At 39.0% G+C, this 19662-nt stretch overlaps 1 protein-coding gene across 3 annotated transcripts in view; it reads left to right on the forward strand.

Moving 5' to 3' along the window:
* GRM5 (glutamate metabotropic receptor 5) overlaps positions 1–17298 on the forward strand; it is a 286832-nt gene extending 269534 nt beyond the window's left edge. Inside the window, exons 8-10 of one of the 3 annotated variants that reach the window (XM_019473927.1) lie at positions 7110–7205; positions 8788–8949; positions 16476–17298. In XM_019473927.1, the coding sequence (XP_019329472.1) occupies positions 7110–7205; positions 8788–8949; positions 16476–17298 (1081 nt within the window). The remainder of the gene's footprint in view (positions 1–7109; positions 7206–8787; positions 8950–16475) is intronic. The other 2 variants (XM_019473928.1, XM_019473929.1) reach the window with 2 other exon arrangements.
* Positions 17299–19662: the final 2364 nt, after the last annotated feature.

Here is a 19662-nt window from a genome sequence, read left to right on the forward strand (position 1 = left end):
GGTATTTAAAAGACGAGTAGATGAGGCGCTTAGGGACATGGTTTAGTGGGCATGGTGGTGTTGGGTCAACGGTTGGACTCGATGATCTTAGAGGTCTTTTCCAACCTCAATGATTCTATGATTCTATGATTCTATGTATATAAAAAATTAATATATATAACAAACTGATATTCTTGAATGCCCTGATTACAACAATTTTTAATTTGTGTACAGTGCTAGTGGTGTTGTTTTGAATTTTCCCCTCAACTTAAATGTAATTAAAATATTGATTGATACAAATTGTTTGGCTGCATTAACGGAGCACATGTATTCAAGCCTAATTTTTTGAATTATTTATAATATTAAGACAGCGTCCCCATCTTTTTGAACCAAATATCATAGCTGAACTGTGCAAATTAAATTACATTGTAAACAGTTCCCTGCCTACTCTTACACAAATATGCTCTAGATTGCAAAATGCAGTCTAGCTAGTGTACTACAAAAAAGAAAAGGAAGGAACAGTGAAGATGGGACCCAGCAGTTTGATATTTTTTTAGGGGAGCGAAGAGCTGAGGAGGAGTTTTGTAGACACAGAAGTGTCTACCCTTTTTACCTTTTTTTTCATCTTCAAGCCTGTCTCCCAAAATTCTGGTGACAAATATATGTTACCATATACTATATCAATATTGTCCTTATCAGTCATGCTGAAGAGCACCAAGACAAGCCATGCACATGGTCTCATGTCCCTTAGCATGCATGATGTATATCCTCTTGCAAACGACCATCTGACCTCAGCACAGGTTTGTTTACCAAAGGAATTTCTGGTTCCTTCCAGAGCAAACTTTGATATGAACTGGCATTGTAATTAATTTGACAAACAGAAGACTAGGACATCCACCCTCCTTCCAAGGTCCAAACAAGATATGAGCCAGTCTGCTACTATGGAAGTACCTGTATGAATTATAAAGCAAGGTATTTGTACTTGAATACTGATAGTTGGTGTGAACTGGTAGAAGAGCTGGAATTTCAGCTGACTTAAAACTGCATTTGGTTACAGATGTTTTTTAATAGCTGTGACTGAAATTCAAGGCAGTTGTCAGTTAAAATATATAAACACAAAACTCTTTTAATTTGCAGTAGTTTCAATTATAGCATTATACATTGAAGTGATTATCCGGTTTGCTGCCAGTTGATGACTTACTTATAACACAATTATACATTGCCAAAAAAAAAAATTAAGTCATTTTACAGTCCACTACCTAATAATGAGGTAGCAGAAAAAGAAAGGTTAAAAATCTAATAAATAAGCATTAAAGATGCAAAACATTAGAAAACAATATAGAGTCAATATATTAAATATACAGCACAGCATATCAGATCCAAGTAATAAAAGCACTGGAAAAGAGAAACTTCTTTCTTGTAAGTCAGCAAAATTGAAAAATGTCATGTTAAACTCAATGCCAAGGTAAGGCATTGCAAAGCAGGCCCCCATCCATCCATTTCACAAACCTTGAGAAGTTTCTAACGCTTAAAATGCTTCAGAGCAAATGAAGTGTGACTTCCCTTTTCAACATAATGAAGGAAATTATGAAAAAGGTAATAAGACCTTCCTATGGCATCTCTAGTTATAGATACCTGAAGAAGAGAGGACAGAAGTTCGGCATAGTGACTAGAATGGGTAGAACAAGAAGTCTTGTGTAAATAAGACCCTACTGTACAAAAATCCTATACAATGGTTTGTCCAGCATTTCAGAAATACCCTTTCTGGAAGAAAGTAAATAAACCTACTGGTAATAGTTTGCTATCGGTCTAATCTTCCCTTGAGCCAGTATAATGCTTTGTATATCATTCCATCAAAAACGCCATTTTAATTCACCAGCTGCAACTACATATGATTGCTTAATTAGAATAAGCTGTAAAAAAAAGAAAAAGATTATGCTGCACTTGAAAAAAAATAAATTGTGAGTTTGGCCTTAAAGTAATTTTGCTTGCTGAAATTGTGCTATTAAGCAAACAATGTTTATAGGCTGATTTTTTTTTAAAGGAACAAAAAGTGCCATGCTTAATAACATATAATTTATTTTAGCCATTATGTAAATGGAAAAATGTCATACAATAAGCTGAGACCCCTTCAAAAGTATTCAGTGCAATGTCAAAATAGCATGACCAATCTCACAGAACTGGTTTTCAAGAACACAGTATGTTTGTAGTTCAAAGCAGCCCCTACAGTAACAATGCTAAATATTTTTCATATTTCATTCTTTACCATTTATGCAGAAATCTTCACACACTTATTGTCTTACCTAGTCCAAAGGCCAACCTTAACTCTGCTGCTATAAAATGGAAGTTCTTCATCATTTCTTAATATCAAGACCAAGTAGTACTGCAGGTGAAAAATACTACTTGTATGTAAGATCTGACAATTAAAATATATAACTGGGTCTGGAAAGGTGGATGGCTTTGTAACATTCAGCAAACTGTTCAAGTTCCAGGCATAAGCACATTGAAAAGGCTCCATAAAAGTGATGGAAAGCAAAGAGACAATATTTCATCAATATACTGTAAAGCTCTCTGAATCCCCTCTCCTCTCTCCTCCATTAATTTCACCTTTCAGGGTTTTAAAAAAGTCTTGCTTCAGGTTCATTCAAAATAGACAAAATGAGAGGTTTGGGGTTGAAATAATAGATATTACCTGCTTTGATTATTGTTAACTGCTGGGGAAAAGCTTGATTCAGAAAGAGCTTTAGACACCTAATACCATTTTCAGTATCTCAGACCAAAAATTGGAATCCTGTTAATTAACAAGGCCCTTAGGAATTAGTCACTGCAATGCTGAACTTAAGTCCCCAGTGTACAATTAGCCATTGCCCTACAATGAGAGCTGGCTCTACAACCTCTCTCCTCTTAAGTATTCCTGTGGAAACATCACTTCTTCCACCCTTGCAAGGTACAGTTTAATCAGACCATTACTCCCACCTTGAAGCAGAAAAAAGTGTGTTGATTAGAGCTACTCTCTTCCTCTGGGTCTTAACAATGCCAAGCAAAAAAATTGGTGCTCAATAATTAATAACATTTCTGCACGGCAGTATGCGATTGCATTTGAAATGTGGATTGATGGCAGCTCTCCATCTCCTACACAGCAAATTACCTTTGCTTTGCATTGCATTAAAAAAACCAAAGCTATCCTGAGATATCTTTTAGTTAGTTAAACTTTTTATTTTTTACTGAAAAAGCAGAGAGAAAAAAATCTTATGTCTAAGAGTAAAAGCCAGTTTCTAATTGCTGGGCTTTTTTTTTTTTTTCCCCAGAGGACAGATTATCTAAAACAACTACTTTTTGCTATTGCAAGCACTTGTCTTTTGGGTAGTCTTTCTCAATTGGTGTAGTGTGGACATTTTAACAGAATCTGTGTATTACTACCCACATTCTACCCATAGACTATTTTTCAAGGATTTGACTAAGTCTTTGACCAAACTATACAGAAATGTGGGCTATGGCACACCTTCTAGGTCTGGCCTGCCAACATCCTCCAGATAGGGGATATGCTACCATATGGAATGGACTGCTGGTCAAGGCATCCAAGGCCATCTGCATGGAAACCAGGAGAAAGCAGAGGCAGGAGGGGCCATAGGCACAGCTGGGTCTCACCCTAACATGAAGTCAGGACCACCAGGATACCAGCACCTGGTTCTAAATTGTAGGCATAGTCTAATAAAGTCCATATCTAAAGACTATCACGTCTTGTCAGTACAGGGGCCCACACCTTCACTGGAAAAAAAAAAAGTAGGGATCTACACATTAAGAGATCAAAAACTGGTTTCTACAGCATGGTAGTGGATGACTATCGATCTCATTCAGGATGATGATTCCCATATTCCCACTTTATTTCCCATAGCATCCATTAATTTTGGTCTACAAGAGGAGTTTTGTTGGAAGGTGAAGAAGGCAAGGAAAAGGTCTAACAGTCCTTCAAACCTGAGCAGTCACGCTGGTGTTTCCTGCCATGTATCACATGTGCATTGAATTCACTAAAAGCCAAGGTAGTACAGACGGTTTCTCTCAGCCCAGGAGTAAGTTTCTTTCTCTCTACTGATCCCCTCTGGAGAGTGCAGAGCACTGCTGTGTAAGATAAAGTGATGTGGCAAAGTATTTGGCAAATGGACAAACACCGCAGTGACTGAACTACTGGGAATGACTTCCCAAATTTCCTGTCACTGATCAACACTTATTGATGTACAAACACATTAGTACGTATCATTAAGCATTTGTTCTTAAGACAACTCACCCCTGTGCAAAAAAAATGACACAGCCCACAATGCCACACCCAAAAGCCAAAAGAAACACTAAAAATAACCCAAAATCTTTTTAATCCTTCAACAGAATTTAGTAGCTGCCTTTCTGCACAGAGGCAAAGACTTCTCTCTCTTTTCTAACCAAAAACATATTAGTACGTATCATTAAGCATTTGTTCTTAAGACAACTCACCCCTGTGCAAAAAAAATGACACAGCCCACAATGCCACACCCAAAAGCCAAAAGAAACACTAAAAATAACCCAAAATCTTTTTAATCCTTCAACAGAATTTAGTAGCTGCCTTTCTGCACAGAGGCAAAGACTTCTCTCTCTTTTCTAACCAATATAGTCCTGGAATTGACCCTGAGAAAAGAAATCTATTCTTGCAAATGCTGCTCACACTGTAGTGTTTTATGCCTCCTCCATACACCAGCTGAAATACCAAATTAATTTTCACATTAGCATTTGGTATGACAACTGCAAAGAAATGTTTGAGGGTTTTTTCTCTCCTCAGATTAAATCTTTTAAAGCAATCTTTTGTTTTAACAACCAGAAAGGCAACATTTTTCTAATGCAAGACATTCTAAGGCAAAATCATGTCCTCTATCTGCTCTGAAAGCTGAAAATCTTTTTTACTCAGAACCTCTGGTGTCCCTTTCCAGAATGGTCACCCAAAGAACTTTGCAGCTTCCGTGCACTGGTTAGATGCACTTTCCTCACTAGGAGGGTTGATTAGAGTTTGGTCACTGTTTTCATAATTATGTGGATATTTAACACTGAATGAATGGCAGTGGAAGAGGTATTATGGTTCAAGGCTTTGAGGCATTCTGTGATCACATATTATTTCTGATGGTGTAATTTGCTCTTGAGTGGGTGGAAAAACTTGAGAGATTCATATCAGTCTCTCGAGATCCATTCTACTTACTTTCATGGCAGTGAAATTTATGCTAATGACTGGGGAATGGGGAATTTGGGGATTTTCTTTATCTGGGTCACATGCATCCTAACCAGGGGTTCTTCAGGATGGAGTTACCAAGGACACTTACCTCTTGTTTTCTTCCGTTGGCTACTTTTTAGTATTCAACTCACTGTGAGCATTTAGAGTCTCCAAATTCCTTCTCCTAGTCTTGACTTTTTCTCCTTCTGTCTTGTTGGGCACAGAGTACCTCTTTTGGTTATCAGGTCTAAATGTAACTGTGTTTCCTTCCTGCTCTTCCTAAACTCTATTTTCTTTGATGTCTAACACCTTCACCCCAACTTCATTTCCTTTTCTTTCCTGTCAAGTTTCTATACATTCTTTTCCCTTTGTTCTTTCTCTCTGGCTATCCTAACTGAATTTGTATGATCCAGCTTGACTTCATTTGTATTTTTCAGTGAATTTATCTACTCTCTAAGCCCCTCCACTTTTTCCTCTGCTCTAGGAATCGACTTCCATTTAATATGTATGTGTCCTGCGCGAGCTCCACGCCTATCTGGGAGCACTGCATATACCGCACTCTGGATTGCCTTAAAACCTTGGTAGCCAGTCCGCAAAGCTCCTGTTGTTCCTCCTTTCAGTAAGGTTATATTTTGTAAATGAAAGGACTTCTCTGCACTGAGAACACCTCATTTTACTGTCTCCAGTTCACTCTCAGATTCACTAAGCTTCTTCCTCAGTTATTTATGCAAAATACACTGCCTCTGAGGATCTACTGCAACTGCATCCAAAGTTTAGCCTGACTTTGTGTGTACTCAGGTTATTTCTCTTTTACAGGGCTGTTCTCTTCAAGGTACCTTTTGCTATCTAGATCAGGTTAACGGACAAGCAATAAATAACTCATTTATTCTGTAATGTTAGCAGTGTTAAAATGTACAGGCTTCCCTACACAAGTGTGTTAAATACACACAATGCACCTCACAGCACGTGGGAATGGGATATCACAAACTTTGAGAAGACATCTGCAGGCATTTTGCCCAGATTTTATTGAAGAATTTAAATAGGTATTTCAACACCTAGCACAAGAATTTGTACAATTAGGGTGAAATTCACCACTGGGAAGAGAGCCAGTGTAAGACCTCTTCAATGCTCACACCCCAATTAAGTGCTTCAGAGAGTAAACAATGACCAGGTCTTATCCTGGTATCCTCTCCAGGGATTATTTAGATCCTCAAGTATTAAACTGTTTATCCAAGTGAATTTTTCATCCAAGTGCAAGGTATGGTATTTAAAACATTTATAGTACTGCACTGGGCTCTAGGATTGGGATTGATTTCACTTGACTTTATGTCTACATCTCAGCAAGTCATCTAGCCTCCTTTTATTGCTAATGGAGAAAGAAAGGCCCATTCACGACATGAACTGTGAGCCCACGCAAACTTTACCCAAGCAATCAACTACACTGGTGCTTGCTTTGACAAGCAGAGGAACAAGTCAAGTGTTACAGAGATGGAGGATCAGAGAAAAAGATTAAGTTAGGATTGAGAACGTGGCCACCAGCTGATTTCTCATTGATCCTTAATTTAAGTGTCGTTTCCCTTAAACTCTTTAGCCAAGCATTTTGGTCTAACTCCAAAAACTATTAAAGACAAAAGGCTAGCATGTTATCTATTATGCAAAATTTTTTAGCTCCTCCTATATATAAAAAAAAAGAAAATGGTGAGCACCTCTCCTGCATAGCCCTGTTTGTTTGCTTTAGCACAGGTCCGGGGTTTTATGCAACTATTCCACCGCTCCCACGGCTGGTTTGCACTATAACTTAGCATACATGTGCATGGCCCTTTGCACAGCAGCTGTCACAGAAAGCTGAGCACACAATCACTTCTTTCTGTTTGCTCCTGTTGTTGTCGTGATTTATTAGGTACAAAGGCAGGAGACTGGCCCCGCACAAGTCGGAAATAGAGTGTTTCACCCCAAAAGGGAGTATGGGGAATGGTGGGAGAGCTACAATGACCAGGTAAGCAAACAGCAAGTGGTCTTAGGGCAGTGTGATATGTCTGTGAACAAGAGGAGCAGCCCTGGGACAATGCCAGGCCAGATCCTCTGTCTGTAATTCCTGTGCATCCCATATAGTATGTTTAGAAAATAAAAAGAAAAAAGAAAACACGTGGCCACTGCTGATTTCTGTGTTCCATCTGACTGCCAAATAAACCTGCACCGTGTTCATTTGAGTGATCCAAACCACGTGTCCTGTGTGATGTTGTCATAATCTGGTGCTTTGGGGAGGAGAAACCTTACACCTGACTCATTCATTAATCTGGTAGAGCAGATGAAGAGAGACAGCATTCAAACTTGGAGTAAGCAGCTCCAGGACTCCTCTGGAATTGTGGCCCCACTACATATTAGGAGTCACATTAGGTCTAATCAAAAGAGCTTTTAAAAAGAGCAGAGAAAAACTGATTGATGAAAACTTTTTCAATATGAAAATGTTGGTTCTTCTCAATCAAAATATCATGTGGGAAAGTGCTGAGTTTTACAGTGGTTTTAGGAAAGGTTTCAAACTCATTTAAGTAGAGTTCAGAACACCTTTTTCATAACTTTCTCTGTTTCATTTAATTTAGATATTTATCTTCAATTTTGTTTTGGCCATTATGTATTGCATAACATTATACACCAATGTTACAATTTTAATGAATATCAAATACTACATTTTTTCAGTGTTACTGGGAGGAACTGTTTCAATATAGCCATTTTGACGTTTTTGTATTGAAATATTTGAAACTATTTAATTCTGTGAAATACTTGGAGATTTCAGCTATTCGTCTCATTTTGAGTCCAGTCAGATTTCCAAATGTTGAACTGTCCCATAGGACAGAAAATCCATTTCTCCAGACATCTCCATTAATAAATGAATAAGCTGCATGTGTCACAGATGGTTATAAATCTTTCATGAAACAATACTCTTAATAAGCATTGTATCATTGTGTTACATTCTACTACAAGTTAGAAGCATTTTGTTTACCATTTATTAAAAGATTTACTCATTCGTTATCGACCCTTATAAGGTATTTATAAATGTAACTTTAGAGCACAGCATGACCAAATTATACCTTTACTTTTCCCAAATGTTACATCACAGGTGAATTTTATCATTGCAGGAGGGTGTTCAGTGAAACACTTGCGCAGTGTTATGTTCCCCTTGGGTACAACAATATTCACTCATGTACATAAGGCTATCAACTATAACGTCACATAGCACACACCTGCGGGACTCCTGCTCTTTAAGTAACATCAGGAACATTCATCACTGAGTGTTGTATAAAAAGTATACACACTTGTTATTTTTTGTCAGCTGGGATTCTTTTTCTTGTCTGTGTGTTGTCTGGGTGTTTTTTTTTTTCCTACATTGCATTGCCTTCAGTGATATTTATTCTTCATTAAAAAGCTATCTGGAGTCACTATATAAGAGAATTTTGAAGAGAAGAAAAGTACATGTAAATGTCAAACTGTATTTTGTTGTACGGTATTCAGCTCTGTTTTGCCTGGCCATATATATATACACTTGAAAAACTTCTTTTTTATATTTTATATCTTCACAGTGAAGAATCTGTTTGCATTCCAGACTGTAATCGATCTGAGTCAAGTAGAGAGGAGAAAAAGGTTCCTGTTAAAGAGGATGCCCTAACAGTCAAAAAGACTGGAAACTGTGTCAGTCTAATAGTTCCACAGCAAGACTGTCAGCGGCAAGACCTACTCAAACAGTTAAGAACACCTGCTGCTTAACAGAGAGTGCAATTGCATTTGATGGCTGTGTTTTGTTGTCTCCAGCCACAGTGTCCTGGCCAGTGGTCCTTGTCAAATTTCATGACCTAAGTAGAGTTGCCACTGAATAGCCTGGGAACCTCCCAGAGAGAACGTAGATGCTGCAGAAAGGAAAGTAGGTGCCATTCTCCTGTCCCAGTAAGTATCAGACCAGTGCTAGAAGTCACTGGGATGAAGTGCAGATGGAAAAAGACAGATGCAGGGGTCTGACCATTTGTGAATAATGAAAAAATCTCATCTCACGGGACAAAGAGGTCCCATGATACTGACCAAATCCCACTTATATCCTTTCAGTCTAAAAAATGCTGCGCAATTTCATACTGGGCGGTATTGTTCAGCTCATGTTCTCAAATCCCTCGTGCAATATTATTTTTGTGTTCCAACCCTAGTGTGGATATTTTTCACATCAGGGCCTAACTATCATTGTATATTAGTCTTACAAGTGGCTTGGGATTTTTCAAGATGAAAAGTGACATAAAAATGGCCGTAATGGAGACACTCTGTGATGCTTTGTAAGGCTATTTCTGATTAAGAGAAGTTACTACATCATGCATCACCTGTGAGCATCATTCACACATATCTGATAAAATCAATTATGGAATGGGATGTTTTATGGGGCTTTCACAAAGCAGGCATCACAACACCATCTTTTTGGCATTTCTTGCATCATATTTGCATTTCTGGTTTGATTAAATGCAACAAATAAGAAACTGCTTAATAATTCACAAGAGTAATTTTTCTGCTGGTAAGTCCCATGTGCATAAATACCTCTGTAATTATTTATCAGGCATGCCAAACACCTGAAATTCCTCCAACTGTATGCTTTTTGCAGAGGATAGAATTAAAATCAACCCTTGACTCTGGAGATGCAACTGGGAGAGTTAAACCTTTCTTTTCGTTTGTTTTTTTTTTTTTTGTTGTGCACTGCTTGTGCTCCTGATTTGAGGGTTGGGTAAGCTGATGGTTCCTATTTTTCCTAGTTTCCATTTCATACCTTTAGCAAATTATCAAATAAAAAAAATTTAAAAACCATGTTGACTAAGCAATGTTGAAAGCATCTTAAAGCTTTGTGCATCAGGAAGCAGAATTCACAGTACAAGTGGTGTCATTGTCCACTCTCCATCCTGTGAATAGGATGCTCCAGTGGAGCAGGGATGCGGTCAGAGATGCTTGAAGTGACATTTTTCAGACGAGAAGCAAACCCCAGCACTAGCTGCCTTAATTAACAATTTCAATGAGGTCACAGTAATAGAGGAAAGACGTTACATCTGGTATCAAAATCATTTTTGCACTTTGGGTCATGATAATAGGTGTCCTAGAAATGTTTCATTCAGATACCAGACACTTCATTTCCCGTTCTAACCAGGCATGCTGCTGAAACAGCTGACAGCATTAGCATCACTGGTGGCTGTGCTGGGAGGTCATTGGCAAAATTTCTGTCCATCAGCTCTCTCTCACCTTGTAGTTTCTTTCATCCTTATAGATTAAAGTCACTCATATAAATGTCAGCTGTGATTTTCATGAGGAAAGGAGGTATCAACAGATTACAGTTCATGGAGTAATATAAATAAATGTCCTTGCTGTTGTTAACAGAAAGCAACTCTCTTTGCATAATAATTACAAAATATGTTGTTTACTTCTAGAACTCAGGACAGGACAAAATGAATTTTTGCCCTGTATCATTCTTCTTTTGTGTTTTGTTCTTATTTATTTCCATAGAACAAGCAACATGGAAATAATTTAAGCTAAATGACTTGAGTGATATATCACTAGCAGACTATTTGTGTGTGGCAGAATTGGCTTTCACGCAGGGAAACAATTATATACGCATGTAGAGGTTTCCTTAAAAAGCTATTCAAAATGGCAACAACATAAACCATTACAGTGGTGGAACTGACCAAGTTGAGACACGTTAAAGTTCTGCGTCCAGTTTTAGCCAGTCATCCAGGCTGTCCTACAGTCCCAGGAGAAACTATGACTTTTTCATACAGGTATACTGGAGTTCACCACTTCAACCACTTATTTCATTTCAGTGTTTTTAGCACGTTGCAAGGCACTTGCATTCTCCCAAAGATGAAGAACTTGGGTCACTACAAGCAAAACATATATTGATCTGATTGGCTCAAGTGACAAGACTAGAGAAAAAAAATACACATGTACCCATGCTTGCATGCATCACAGGCACACACAGAGATCACCCCTTATGAAGAGTTAGTTTTTAATTAAATCTACAGATAGTACACAAATCCTTTTCAAGCAGAGTAATTATATCATTGAGTCTTTAATAAGGTTTCAGCAGAGGACTCCAAAAGGACAACAGCTTCTTACCATTTATTTTGAATAACAAGAGTTCTCCTTGGCAGAAACTTGTATGGACCAAGTACAGAAGTTTGTCCTGCTTACCATTGCCAGCTGCTTCTGTGGATAAGACAGAAGGACTTCTCCCTTAAAGACAGGAGAAGACTGTCCTTAAGAAACAGGCTTGGTCTGCACATTGTTGGAGCAATAACTTAACTATGTCAGCTTCTTAAAAAATAAGATACTGCTTCAAGTTTGAATGCAACACTCTACTTCAGCCATTGAAACTTCTAAGCATAACTTTGCTGCCAATTTTAGCTCAATAAAATTTAGACCAGTGTTCTGAAATACGAACTTTCATGTATGGACTTATAAATTAAAGAATTTGAAATCATTCCTTATTATATTCATGTGAGGACAGGTTGCAAACAGATCACACAGGTCTCCATCAAGTTATTATCCAGTATCAGTTTTCAGTTGTATCATTTCATCTGGAATCAGATACTGATATTGGTACGTGATAGAGAACAAAAACTCCCTTAAGTTTTTGTATTAATCTCTATTGATTCCCCTTGTATTCCAGTTTCCACTGGTGAATAATACTATATATAGTATATGTATATAGCTATGCATTTTAAGCTTTCTTAGAAAATAATAAATTCCATCATTTGATAACTGATTTTCCTATTTCATTTAAAGATATTAACAAGGGAATAAGTGACTTATTTTCAAATTACATATGCTTTCAGTAACTGTTCCAATACTAGTCCCTAGGCACTCATCATCAGAATTAATTTTAGTAACTTCAGGTAATTAATGAGAATGTCACCCTTGCTAAAATACGAGAATTTTCAGCTGCCGTGACTGTCAGTTTCTCTTCCCGTTTTTCATTTCTTCTGCCTTTTGAAGGACCTCACATAACACATTTGCTTTAATAGCATCTGGCTAAAGAAACCCTGGTGGCAGAGCTATGCACCATCTCATAGATAATCATACCACAGAGCAAGAAATGCTGAAACAAAACTTCTGCTACCTCAACCAAAACAAAGAACAAAGTGATCTATTCTAGACAGTAAAAAACCCCATGTGTTAGGGGAGGGGAACATTTTTCTTAACACCTAAGTGGATAAAAAGCAGTTAATACCCCTTATGAATACAGAACAAAGCCCTAAAGACAAAACTTAAGTGCCTCTCAAAAGATTAAGTAAGGGAAGAAAATGAGAAAGAATACTAATTGCTATTCTGTCAGCAAGTGGACAACTGTAGAGGAAATATTTGAAATATCAGAGACTTCAAAAGCTCTCTCATTTATACCATTTTTATTTCTTGTACATATTATATCATAGTAGGTCTAGCAGGCTGGAAAAAAGCCTAGCTATCAAAATCAAAGCAGCTTTTAGTAAAGAGACTGGAGAAACAATTAGTATGACTGCTTCTGAGGAAATCCCTCTCATACATAAAAATCAACATAATTAACCTCTAGTGAAAGAAAACAAAAAAAGTGCCGTGCAAAAGGTTTTATTTTACACACACACAAAAAAAAAGTATTTTGCTAACATTTTGGTTTGGAAATTATGTCACTGATTGATTGGAGTTTGCGCTTCTCCAGGTATGACCTGTACTTTGCTCTGCTCTACTCAGTGCAATGTGCTCGCAGAAAAGCAGAGTGGGGTAGAAAAATGTGTATTCAGTCAAATTTAGAAGTGGAATTCCTTTGGGAGCTCAAAAGTATAATTCTGTTGTTCTCATGTGAGGGAGCCAAAATCTGCAAGAAAACTCTAAAATTTCACTGACTTAACGTTTCCCATCATCAAAGGGTCATGGTAGAGCTGGGCATAATAAATGTAAACAATTCCATTAGTAGACATAATAGTCTATGTCTCTGATCTATCTTTATTTCTCTATTTTTAAATTGTATGCATTGCAGTGCTTTCCAGTTAACTTGACAGAGTAGCAATATGCAGTTAGAGCAGAATCATAAAGTGCCATCACTGGGTTTTACCCGTAATCTAGTTTCATACCAATATATGAAAACAAGTGGTGTTCCTTTCACAGAGGTGATAAATGATTGCACATCTCAACCCAGTGTTGACTTTGTAGTAAGTAGGTGCAGCATGATAAAGTGGATGATACATTTCTGAGATAACAATTCCAATTATTGCTGGGCAAACTACTAGGATTTTAACTATAGGGTTCATTCCTTACTGATAAATTGCTGCTTGCTTCCTATTCAGTTTTTTTATATCAAGGTATTTGCAATGAATAATGGTCAAGTCTTTCAGGCTTTTGCATAAAATTTACATCAAACAGCAACTGCGTCTCCTTTAGAGTCCTAGGATCTCCATGAGAGCCACACATACAGCTTGATTACTCCTGGGCATAGCGCAAAGTCAGTAAATGAGTGCATCAGCCAAGACTGACCCAAAACCAAACTGGGGGCTGGTGACAGCTGCTCCATTGAAGATTTAACTGTCAGCTGCCCTTGACCAGGGCTGGACACATCCCCAGATTTCATCCTTTTCCTTTCCCCAGACTCCTCAGCCTCATATCCCTCCTTAATAATTGTCTCCTGAACCGTGACCAGGGAGGGAGTGACATGTTCCCTTCACAACCTCTTACAATCTGACCTTCAGTCAACTGAAAATGTCTACGTGCATTTAGTGGTCATGTACACACTTAAAGCCATAGGGTTTGAACATCTGTACTAAGCCACAGCCTGAAGTCAGGAGGGGTGCTAGAATATACCTCTTTCTTCAGGCAAGTGTTTCTATTTGCATTGACTAATCCTTCATGTTAATGGCATTTGTTTAGCCTCTGTGGCAGGCAGGTCTTTCACAGACCCCTCTAAGCTCTGAACTTAGCAGGATTAAGAGACCCCACCAGGTAGGACACTCAGGATTGGAACTAGGCCCTCTCTTTCTGCCAGATCAAGGCTAAGAGTGCCAGGTCACCCAGCCTCCTGGTCCAGCTCAAACTCAGCAGGAGCTGGGAGGAGGTCTCATGGCCATCATACTAGAACTAGAGGCAAGATCTCACCTCCCAAAGGATCCAAATCCTGCTCCTGCTACTGGCACTGAGCTCCCGCTGAGCTCAGGACTCAGCATGACCAAGGAGCCAGGGCTCTCAAACAGTTCTTAACACCCACCGAGTACGTGTTCCAGTGAGAGGAGCACGCAATCCTCAGAGGCAAGAGTTTTCCTCTGGAAGATGTTAGTCCCAGCTCCTGTTCAGCTCAGAAACACATCCATGGAGATGCAAAGAGTCAAAATTACCAGTGCTACAGGTTAGATTTTGCTCTTCCTGCTTGCTCTGATTGAGGTACAGCAAAAGGAAGGCATTGTCTGAACAGCAAGTTACAAACCACCAGCTGTTCTGCCTGGCATTTTGGGGGCGGGTGCATAAGAGTTAACTTCCAAGATCCAGCTAACAGCCTGGTGATCACTGCAGCAAAGGGGTGAGCCCTTATACACTCATACAGATCATCTCCCAGACCAGCCTCTTTTAAAATACCCACTGTTTTACGTTGTGTTCGTCTGCTGGATTCTGTCACGCTGCTTTTGAAGGGGAAAGCTGTTGGCGTATGTTGTGTTACATGATCCATCGTAATTCCATGTAATGTGATCGTGGATGTAAACCCACAAGAAGGTTTTGTTTACACTCAGCACACAACTTTTTTTTTAGATGACTGGAAGAGCTATTAAACTGATAGTGTGTGGCAAGCCTCCACATGAAGGCTGGTATAAAGTCATCTGTGTTTAGTAAACTATGTGTCTTGCAAACTGTTACACTGCAGGCTAACATGTGTGAGTATATCTATTTCAGGCTTAAAAAGCAAACAAACAAACAACAAATTTGTGATACTCTGCCAGGGTCTTCAATGTGGTTGTCTTTCCAAAAATCCTAAATGGCTGTAGCAAATGTTTTGGAAACCAAAGTAAATTGTTTAAAGTTCTGTTGCATTTTATATATAAATCACGCTTATTCATGTGTGGAGACTATGTTTTTCCTGTTGACATCATCTCAGAGTCATTGTCTGTTTCAGCTAAGAAATATTTCTAATGGTCTTTCTTAATCCCAAGAACTATAGGTTAATGTATGTATAAACACCAGCTCACCAGCCTAAAGAAGATGTAAAAGGAAAGGAGTGCTTTCATACTATGTGTTTATAAGTGTTGCAGCTGGCTTTCCTTAGGTAGCAAGAGGAGAAAAATAAGTAATTTTGATAAAGAGCAGGGTATGATGGGATCTGAAGACAAATTACCCTATGAGCAGTCATTTTGCAGGAGAGTGGAGCAAAATGTTTATTGCTGTCTCCAAACTCAGGTCAACATGAGGAGCTGCTTGTATAGCTTGTCCATTATTTCTTTCCTACTAGGAATATAGTTTTATTCTCTGAGTTGACCTGCCATTAAAAAAAATAATTTTTTTAAGCTAGCGGTGGCTAACTTACCAAGTACCTTGATGAAGAAGAGGCCACCCATTAGAAGCATCTCTCCACCCACAACCAGCATAGCCCCTTTCTGAGTATTGCTCCAATACTTCCAAGTATTGGGATATAAACAGATTTTTTTCCCAGCCATAACAGACTACACTTCTCCATCTCCCAGTCTACACTCCCTGCCCCATACCAGGAATCCATGGCCCTCACCCTACAACAAGTTCCTTACCACTGAACGCTTCCAAGGCCGGCCTACATACCTGCCCCTGCAACCCAGCCAGTTCAGGTCTCTCATCTATTCCCTTCAATCATTTACCTCTTCCTCACTCCTCCATGCGTCCCTCAGTCCCACAGCCCCTCTTCCTGACACCAGTCCAACAAAATGGAAATCATCAAGCTCTTCCCTCCCCCAGGATGGACACTGCCTATGTCCCAAGGGCAGCAACAGAGGCGTCAGCAGTGGCCATGAACTAGCACAGAGTAGGTCACGACTAGAGGCAAAAATGGCCTGTGAAATGAGCTGGCACACTCTGCTTGTTTTCCTAGAACATATAGGTATAAATTATAGATATAGATATATTGCAATAGGTAGAGATAGAGATAGATGAAATTACAGTCAGTTTTACCATGAATATAAGCTCTGGGACACCACATACCCATGGTATAGGTACAGTGATTGCATTTTTAACTTTGATGCAAGTTACCATCTTATCTCATTTCTGTTTACAGCTCTAATGGGAAATCAGTTTCCTGGGCCCAGAATGAGAAAAGCAGCAGAGGAGCGCACCTTTGGCAGCGGCTGTCAATCCACATCAACAAAAAAGAGAATCCAAATCAAACTGCCGTGATCAAGCCTTTTTCTAAAAGTACAGATAGTAGCCGACATAGTAGCAGTGCTACATTCCCTGAGGCCAGTGCCAAAACGCTTTACGACGTTTCGGAAGCAGAAGAGCAATACCCAGCTCAGTACCGACCGCAGACTCCCTCGCCTATCAGCACCTTGAGCCACAGAACTGCCTCCGTTAGCCGAACAGAAGATGATGCCCCTACCTTCCAGTCAGAACCTCCTCAGAGAAGTAGCTCCTCTCAAGGCTCCCTCATGGAGCAGATCAGTAGCGTGGTTACTCGCTTTACAGCCAACATCAGCGAGCTGAACTCTATGATGCTTTCAACAGCTACTCCAGGGACAATGGTGGCCACTCCTCTCTGCTCTTCATACCTGATCCCACGGGAAATCCAGCTCCCTACGACAATGACCACGTTTGCAGAGATCCAACCGCTTCCCGCCATTGAAGTCAATGGCGCTTCACAGTCAGCTAGGAAACCTTCAAATGGCAGCATCAAAGAAGGCACTTCCGAGACCCCATCAGCCAAGCAAGACCTTGAGGAGTTGGTAGCTTTAACTCCTCCTTCTCCTTTTAGAGACTCCATCGATTCTGGAAGTGCATCTCCCAGCTCTCCGGTTTCCGAATCAGCTCTCTGTATCCCATCCTCCCCAAAGTATGACACGCTCCTCATCAGAGATTATACTCAAAGTTCTTCTTCGCTGTGAATGTAGTTCAAGACAACATTGGATCTCAACGACTACAAGCAAGTAGTGAGGGGACAGCCAAGCCTTCAAGATCTCCAGTGTTTACGCAGATAAAGTGAGAGGCATTGGGTCATCTTGTGAGAAACGGAGAGGAAGAAGAGGAATTACTTGAGAAGTGGAAACATCAGATTAATTATGCTGTTTTAAAGACAAAATGACTCTTGGCAGATTATCGTGGCCTTAAAAAAACATGGGCTTTTCAGAAACACTGAATCTATTTTTGAGGGCTTACAAGGAGTCTGTTAAATCAGTTACATACCAAGTGCTTTGCTTTAGTATTACAATGAACTGTGTGTACAATATACGGGGCAGGGGGGAAACTAGATTGTAAACAACTGTACAATGGTTTGTTTGTTTACTCTGATTCCTTACCCAGAAGTGAACCTTGATCTTTTATCAAGAATAGAAGACCAAACATTGAATGTACATTTTCTAACAGACTCAAATCTGGGACCAAGCTGTCAAGCTTGCTTTCTTTTTTTTTTTCTATGAAGATCTCAAAAAGCAGTAATGTATGTTCAATAACTACCAAACCTTTTGCTGAAGCATATTGTGTCCGTGATACGTTACATGTGGATAACACTAAGCTGAGGCTTTGCAGTGAGTGACTGCAATATGGAGGGCTTTACAAGTGACTTCTCAACCTACACATTTGTTTATGAAATTCTCTTCTATCAGTATCAAAAATTTGATTTGTTAACATGGGATTCACCTTCACAGCAACAAAACCCAAGGAAGATTTCCTGACTATTTCACCATGTTGCCAACTAATAATGAAGTAGCAAAAAATATTTTCTGGAGTACTGTTTTGTAATTCCCTTATCAGGGCAAGTTGTTGAGGTGAATATTCTCTTTCTAGCAGCACTACCAAGCTATATTATAGCTGCACTCCCTACCGAAATTAACACATTTTTATGGACGTTCTTATGCTAACATTACCAGCTAAAATACGTATTCGGGCTCCCATAGTCTTTGCTTGTAAGGAACAGGTAAACACCCTAAGGATTTTCTCCATATTTTGAATGACAGAATTCTAGGAGACCAATCTGGATTATGATGAATGCTAACTGTCAGTGGGAAGGTTGTCATAATCATAATTCGTATATAGGGAAAAAAAACCCTGTGTCAAAATCTGCTTAGAGGTGATTTAGCTACTCTTTAATAAGCAACAATTTTAACTATTTAGCTGCTGATGCCTTGCAGCTTGCAGCTATGAACTGTGACAAGAAAAAAGAAAAAATACTTTCAAAGCAATACAGAGTAAAGGTTAAAACAGAGAAGACCTAATGAGATACGAACTAACAGAGTCTTTCTTTGTTTCTTAGCAACTCACAGAAGAAGCAAGGGGATTCCTCATATTTTTTTCCTATATCAAGGTAGTACAGTTTAGTGCACTTCATACTGTCACAGCACTTTTTTAATACAGGCAGGGAAGAGTTTTAAAGTTTGAATAGAAGCTAAATAATTTTTGATAGGTGTAGTTACATAGAACTTGTAAGTCAGGCCCTAAACGCACATTGCATTGGCTCTCTCCTTCATGACATAGCTGTCCTCAGGTGCCAAACTTTTATGGTTTTTTTTATTTTATTTTATTTAAGGATAGTATGAAGTGGTGAGTGATGTACTTCAATTCAAAGTTGAGTTGATGTAGCCTTATATAGAAGACAGCATCATGGAAGGGAGCCTTGAAATAAGGCTGCTATGTTTCATTTTCAAAACCTTTAGATCTTATTTCTTCAAAGATAACAAATATTTTGCAATTAAAATTCATACCCCCTTTTTCTCCCCCATGTCCAAAATAACAAAGATTTGATCAAACAAAAAAAAAAAAGATGAAGGCATATTCACATACTTTAGGAAAGAGCATTTTCTATTCCTTTGGGAAGCTAGTTTCACCATTATGTGCTGCACCCCAATTTGCTGCTCAACAACATTAAAAAAAAAAGTAATAGATGACTGAATCCAGGCTAACACTTTACAGAGATACTCTAGTGACTCTGTACATCCTGCACAAGGCAGTGTTATCCAACAGCAACCTGTGGGCATGCTTATTTTACCAGCTACAGTCGCTTACTAGCTATGCCTATAGCATGAACTGGCAGGTCACAAAACAGCTCTACTCCAGAAGGCAGGTAGATACACCAAGTCATGACTGTAGGTCCTTGTTGCTTATATGTAGTTCTTGCCTTCTCACACAACTGGTTAGCACAGACTCAGTTCTGTGCAGCTGTATGGTTTCCAGACCAGAGCTTGGTTTTGCCCTCCTGGTTCACAGTATTAGCATGTCTCATCATTCCCTAGCTGCCCATGTCTTTAGGAGAAAGC

The sequence above is a fragment of the Aptenodytes forsteri genome, unplaced genomic scaffold (genome assembly GCF_000699145.1).
Source record: "Aptenodytes forsteri isolate BGI_AS27 unplaced genomic scaffold, ASM69914v1 Scaffold376, whole genome shotgun sequence".
Classification (NCBI taxonomy): Eukaryota; Metazoa; Chordata; class Aves; order Sphenisciformes; family Spheniscidae; genus Aptenodytes; species Aptenodytes forsteri.